The sequence below is a fragment of the Colobus angolensis genome, unplaced genomic scaffold (assembly GCF_000951035.1).
Source record: "Colobus angolensis palliatus isolate OR3802 unplaced genomic scaffold, Cang.pa_1.0 Scaffold167, whole genome shotgun sequence".
NCBI lineage: Eukaryota > Metazoa > Chordata > Mammalia > Primates > Cercopithecidae > Colobus > Colobus angolensis.
This window is the reverse complement of record NW_012114788.1, coordinates 306,008-313,317: the sequence shown is the minus strand read 5'-3', so window position 1 is coordinate 313,317 and position 7,310 is coordinate 306,008. Positions and strand designations below refer to the sequence as shown.

The 7,310-nt window shown below is 51.2% G+C and overlaps 1 protein-coding gene across 1 annotated transcript in view; it reads right to left on the bottom strand.

Moving 5' to 3' along the window:
• The window catches only part of RAB11FIP4 (RAB11 family interacting protein 4 (class II)), a 109,586-nt gene that overhangs the window by 21,441 nt on the left and 80,835 nt on the right, over positions 1-7,310 (bottom strand). Inside the window, exon 4 of the mRNA XM_011937694.1 lies at positions 273-499. Coding sequence (XP_011793084.1) covers positions 273-499 — 227 coding nt within the window. The remainder of the gene's footprint in view (positions 1-272; positions 500-7,310) is intronic.

Below are 7,310 nucleotides of genomic sequence, written 5' to 3'. Positions count from 1 at the left end.
TATCATCAGCAGTCATTTAAAACAACTTTGTCTGCAGGACTAGCACTGAAAATAAAATTAAATTTAAAAACTTGACTTTGCACGGCTGCCTAAAATTCCAAAATATCCCTTCCTGTTAAGCATTTAGTATGTTTAGAATCTTTTGCTATTCAGCTAATGCCTCTGATACAAATTTTGAGCATGTTTCACATTTACTTCCTGGAGACACTTTCCAAGAACCACATTTCTGGGCTGAGAGGGCAAATACTGAGTTTCAGGCGGTTTTAACTCACTTGTCCTCTGGCAGAAACAGGCCCCCGAGTCCTCCGTCCTTCTCGGCAGGACTCCCGACAGACCCCTCCAGGCTCTGAGGGCTCTCCATGGGACTGTCCGTGTCCAACTCCTGGGGGCCCTCAGGTGGCGCCAGCGTCATCCCCTCCTCCTCGTCCTCGGGAAAAAAACCGGGCTCCCTGGGGATGAGCTCGCCATCAGCAAAGGTGGGGCCTGTGACTTCGCTGCCCTGGGAAAGAAAGAGCGTGGACAAGGTAAGTGAGGCCAGCTTCCGAGGGCTCAGTGTTCCACTCAGACCGCAAGGGCATCAGCCAGGCCAAAACAGCAGGGATTGGGTGCAGGAGGCCCAGACCCCGAGACCCTAAGTGTGGGAACACCTGGCAGGTGATTAGTCCCAGGGACCTCTCATACTGGCTGACTCATGAGCATCTAGTGAGGAGCTGGAACTCCCAGGAACAGCCATCCATGAAGAAGGGCCACAGTCAGGCCAGCCACTTCATTCAGGGCACCCTGGTTGGCACATCAGAGCCCCCACTGAGGCAGGGAACATAAGGCTGATTCACGCTGACTTCCTAGAGCTAAATCAAAAGAAAAACCTCAGTTTTCTGCTCCCAAGTAGCTACTCCCTTTGCATCCCCGCCCCTCCTACCCACTGTGCCCTCACTCCCCCAGCCCCCAACCTTTATATGCCTGGCAGATGAAGAACTGAGAGTATCTCTGATTGGCCCCCTCCTGCAACCAATCAGGCTGGTCACAGGCTAAGTTTTCATTTGCATAGGAGTATAACTTTGTAACTTCACTTTAGTCTCTGGTTGGTTGCTTTCTGCAACCAATCAGATGTTTACATAGGGTGTAACTTTGTAACTTCACTTCTTCACTTTGGCCTCTGGTCCCCTCCTGCAACCAATCAAACTGTGGGGCAGCCAGCAATGTCCTGGACAGATGAGCAGCCAGGAGGGATGCCATTCTCCTCAGAGAAGCCAAGCCGGGGAACTACCTGAGGCCAGGGCATTTCGGAGAGAGCTGGGGAACAGGATCCAGCCAGCCACTCTGGAAGGCAGATCTGCACCCCCTGCACCCCTACCTCACTGTCCTGCTGTCCCACCCTGTCCCCAGCAGGGAGTGGGAACCTGGAGGCACACAGCCTGCCATGGGGCCCTCTCCAGTCTTGAGAGCCGCGTTCGCCCGCCAGCAGGCTCCAAGTCACCCCCTTCCTTTGTAGGAAGTTGGCAAGGGCTGAATTCAGGGCGGCTGAAATGGCCAAGTATCAATACACGTGGGGGACGTCCCAGCCTCAGAGTGGCCAACAACGCCACACTGTCCACACTCTCGGAGCGGATGCAGCATCTGGTCTTCTCCCTCCCCACCTCCCCCATGGGGAGCCGCCTCACAGGCACACACACCAGCACTCTGCGTTTCCCTGAGCTGACACACAGAGGACATGGACCCCGACTGACCTCATGTCCACCTTCCCTGTGAGAGGGAGGACCCTAAGTGGGTAGCGATGGGGATTTCCACGTCTGGACCCCAGTGGTTAGCACTGTAGGGAGCACATGGCGGATGGTTAACGTGTGCTGGTTGAACCACACTGTACTGCAGTAGGATGAGCTGGGAATAGCCCAGCCACAAGACCCTGAGACCTGGATGTCGACTCTGGTGTGATCACTGCCTGGCTGTGTGATGCTGGATCAGCTGTTTAATTTCTGGGCCTCATCTAAACACAGAGAGGGAACCACCTGTCTGGCAGGGCTGCCACAGGGAACTAGGACGATGCCTTGTGTCATGAGGTGCGGAACACACGGCAAAAGGAGGCGCGGGGCGGCGTTAAGGACAAGCTCTGGAGTAGATGGCCAGACCCGAGCCCTGCTCCACCATTCACCATTCATGAGCTCTGCAGCTTTAGGGTTACTGAACCGCTCAGTGCCTTAGTTTCCCCATCTATAAAATGGAGTTAACTGTGATTAGGAGTAAATGAGCTGCTACATGTCCTAAGCACTTTATGGTCTTAGCACACATAGAAAGCGCTCAAAACAAACAAACAAACAAACAACAACAACAACAAACCCTTTGGAGTGCAGTGGCGCAATCACAGCTCACTGCAGCTTCAAACCCCCAAGACTCAAGTGATCCTCCCAGCTCAGCCTCCCAAGCAGCTAGGACTACAGGTACACACCACCACACCCCAAAAATGAACTACTATTGTCGTCATTGTGTTGAGGGAAAACAATCTGGGGTGCCTCTTGGCTCCCATCCAGCCCCTGGGACCCTCTCCCTCTACCCACTATGGCTCACTGGGCTGCAGCTCGGTTGGGTTTTTTTGGCTTCAGGAAGCCAGACCTGCAGGTTCCAGAGACTGCCCTCCAAACATCAGTGCCTCTTTCTCCCCGCCAGGGCCCTTCCCTGCCTACTCTCATGGAAGGTCGTCCTGCACACGACTTACACCCTTTAATAAGCATTAAGATGAGACGCTGCCTGGGGAATGGAGTCCAAGCAGCTCTGAGGTTCCAGCTCATCCACCCCCAGCCCTGGCAACGGCCTCACTCCCCAGGCACTAACTCAGAGCCAAAGAACAGCTCTGTGGGGACGAGGCAGGGTAAAAATAGCTTGGGCGGGCACATGCCCACTTCCCTTGCAGCAAGGCACCGGCAGGCACACGTGCTGCGCTGCCGCTGGGAAGGTGTGCATGTGTGCGGTGGGGGTGGAAACATACACTAAGCCTAGTGTAGGGGAGCCCAGTGGCTGCCCGGGCTAGGCCTGTGAAGAATCTCTCACCCCACGCCCAGCCAACCAACAGCCCCGGAACGAGATGGGCTGTGTCAAGGTCTCACGGGGTCCTCCCCATGGGCAGCAGGAGATTCAGCTTATTGAGCTAACTCACAGGTGCCAATGCCCCCAGGTCCACAGGGAAGGGATGTGATTGCCGGGGCTGGGGTCTTCTACACTCCACCGTGGCTTGGCTGCTCTTATCATGAAAAGGTGGTGCCGCAGAGGTTGGTGCGCAATCTTGGCTGTAACTGACTCCTGCTGCAGCTGCCAACCCTGGCTCTGGGTCAGGCCTTGCTCTGCAGATGCAAGGCTGGGTACTTATCAGTTGCTGATAAGAGGTTTTGGTTCAACAGAGAGTTGCCCAGGCACCAGCCAAGGCAAGGGTGGGATAAAGGGGGTTCAAGCATCCACCCAGAGGCAGTGCCTCGGCCTTGCCTTCTGAACAACAAGCAACCTCAGCTCAGACACAAGGCCTCGGCTCACCCCGACAGAGCCAGGGGTAAGCATGGGAGCACCAGTTCACCAGGTCACGAGCATTATCCCACACCTCAGCTAGCCCCGGGGACTGACCGCATACTGTGAGATCAAAGCTCTGCAGCCCAGAGCTTCCTGCTCTGACCAGGAAGAAAAGCTGCGCTGCCACGTTCCATCCCCAGAGTGGCTCAGAGGCCCTGGGGTGTCAGGAAGGGACCCAGTGCCCCATTCCTCCAGCTAAACTCCCTCCCAGGGGATGGCAGCTAAGGCAGGGCAGCTTCCAGGCTCTCTCCTCCCAGCCAGGGGTCCCAGGATCCACCTCCTGAAACTCACCCCAGAAAGGGTGTGGCCAGGAGCTCAAGACCATCCCTCAGCAGGGCCCACTGCTCCCGCCCTGGAGCTTCTAGGAGCGAATCTTGTGTAGACACCCGGCTGCTGGTCTCCACTTCCATCCTAAGGTGGGCCTGCAGGTCCCAGGAGCAGGGGCAACCGGGACAACTGGGGTTCCCCAGGTGCTCATTCATCTCAGAAGCAAGCAGGTTTTGATTCTTGCATCACCCCCGGAGGGAGGTAATAAATCACCCTATTTTACAGATGGAGAGACTGAGGCTCTCGGGCAGATTTGTTTCAGTCCTGGATCTGGCACTCATTGGCTGTGGAACTCAGGCTGGTGCTGAACAGAAGAGAAAGCGAAAGCCATGCTTGTGTTTCTCCAGACCTCTCAAGACATTTACATAAAGCAAAGGCGGTCACTCGACAAGTTCTGCTGCTGCACAAACATCACTGAGGAAGGGCTGCTGAAGCCCGCACTGCCTTGCTTTCAGTGTTTTCATCACAACTCTTGAGCTGTCTCTCTCCGATCTCACACCTTCACCCCAACACACACACTGCTGCTAAGGCAGCGTCAGAGGAGCCCACAGAGAGGAAGCGGGGTGTGTGCCGAGGTTCCCAGGAAGACTCAGAAATGAGAGATGTCAGATAGCCTCCCGGGAGCTCAACTAAAACAGAGATGCACACATTTCCTGAAGCTGAGCAGACGGACTGAAGTACTAAGGGATCTAAAGACAGAGCCTGTCCTCAGGGAGGGGCTAAGCGGGTGGTCTTCTGGGCAGCACCAAGAGGGAGGGTCTGAGGCCCACCCGGGCCGCGTCCACCCAGGCACTGGCCAGAGGTGTTGGGTCTGGCTGGTCAGCACATCCAGCCTGCCCTGAAGGCTGTGCGGCCTGCCTCAACATTCCACCCCTGTCCAGCCCTTGGCCCTTGTGTCCAAGTTCACGCAGCACCCACTTCCAGGAGCCTGCTGACAGAGAGAGAAGGGCTGCCCAAGCTCACGGGAGTGCATTTCTCACCACAAAGGGATCCACTGGCTCTGCACGTCCATCTAGGGACAATCGGTGAGCATGAGTGGACTCAAATTGTGGGCTGTGGGAAAAGCCAGTGAGATCTGGTTTTCGAGCCCATTAGGATGCAGACCAGACCCTGGACCGTGGTGTGACCCCACTGGAAACATCCGGAACAGCTGGGTCACCCACTGTGGGGACGCTCTCACTCCTCTCCACTTCCGTTCCAATAACAAGTGAGCACGTCAACGGCTGGCAGTTAAAACCGGGCCGGGCACAGCGGCTCACATCTGTAATCCTAGAACTTTGGGAGGCTGACTTGAGCCTAGGAGTTTGAAACCAGCATAGGAAACATGGCAAAACCCTGTCTCTACAAAAAATACAGAAAGTTAGCCAGGTGTGGTGGCACATGCTTGTTGTCCCAACTACTCGAGAGGCTGCGGATAGACAATCACCTGAGCCCAGGAAGTCAAGGCTGCGATGGTGCCACTGCACTCCAGCCTGGGCAAATGGGAGCGAGACCCTGTCTAAAAATAAATTAACTAAAATAAAATAAAACAAAACATATTACTAAAAATCTAAGCCAGGCACTGCGTGGCTGTAACCTCAACTACTTGGGAGGCTGAGGCAGGAGGACTGCTTGAACCTAGGAGTTCAAGGCCTACCTGGGCAACATGGCAAGACCCCCACATCTTTAAAAAAAAAAAAAAATCTAATAGACGAGAGAAACAAAGGAATAAAAAAATGCTTGAATCACCCAAAAGGACAGAAGACTGATAGTCAGAATACATAAGGAACTCAAACAACTCAATAGCAAAGAAACAAAAAATTCAATTTAAACATAGGCAAAAGATTTGAACAGGTGTTTCTCCAAAGGCAACACACAGATGGCCAACAGGTATATGAAAAAATGTTCAACATCACAAATCATCAGGGAAACACAAATCAAAACCACAATGAGATACCACATCACCCTAGTAAGAACGGCTATCATCAAAAAGACAGAAAATAACAAACGCTGGCAAGGATGTGGAGAAAAGGGAGCTCTCACACACTGTTAATGGGACTGTAATTTTATTTATATATATATTTTTTGAGATGGAGTCTCACCCTGTCGCCCAGGCTGGAGTGCAATGGCACAATCTTGGCTCACTGCAACCTCCACCTCCCGGAATCAAATGATTCTCCTGCCTCAGCTTCCCGAGTAGCTGGGATTACAGGCACACGCCACCACACCCAGCTAATTTTTTGTATCTTTAGTAGAGACAGGGTTTCATCATATTGGCCAGACTGGTCTGAAACTCCTGACCTCATGATCTGCCCACCTTAGCCTCCCACAGTGCTGGGATTATAGCTGTGTGCCACCATGACTGGCTGGGACTGTAATTATTAATAGAACAATCATTATGGACAATGGTATAGAGGTTCCTCAAAGAATTTAAACTACCATATGATCCAACAATTCCTCTACTAGGTATACACACAAAAGCAAAGAAATCAGTATGTCAAAGAGAGATCTGCATTCCCACATTTATTGCAGCACAATTCACAACAGCCAAAACATGGAGTCAACTAAGTATCCATCAACAGATGAATGCATTTTTAAAATGGGGTGTATATATACACAATGGAATACTATTCAGCCATAAAAAAGAATAAAAATCCTGTCATTTGTGACATGGATGAACCTAGAGAACATTGTGTTAAGTGAAAGAAGCCAAGCAGAGAAGGACAAACAGCATGATGTCACTCCTATGCAGAATCTAAAGAAGTTACCCACTGAAGCAGAAAGTAGAATGGTGGTTACCAGAGGCTGGAGAGGGCAGGAGAAGGAAGGATGGGGAAAGGTTGGTCAACAGGCATGAAGCTATAGTCAGATGGGAGGACTAAGTCCTGGTGTTCTATTGTACAGTAGGATTACTACAGTTAACAATAATGTGTATTTAAAAACAGCAAGAAGATAGCATTTTGAATGTTCTCACACAAAAAAATGACAAGTGTTTGAAGTGGTGGTTATGCTAACGACCCTGATTTGATCATTCCACAATACATATGTGTGTCAAAACATAATACTGTACTCTCTAAATATGTACAATTGTGTGTCAATTAAAAACTTAAAGATTAGGTGAGATAAAAACTCTACCACATCAGTAATACTTTAAAGAAAACGGAGTAAACAATCCTATTAAAAGATCAATATTGTCAGAGTAAATTAAAAACAACTACGTGCCACTTACAAGAAACACAATTGAAATTTAATAAGCTGTAACACTTTTATATCTATGCATCTAACAGTTTCAAAACATAAAGCAAAACTTGCAGGTGGCCAGGAGCTCCAGGCCAGCCTGGGAAACATAATGAGACTCCATCTCTACCAAAAAAAAAGAAAGAAAAAAAAAAAGTAAAAAAAAAAGCCAGGTGGTACATGCCCGTAATCCCAGCTACTTGGGAGGCTGAGGC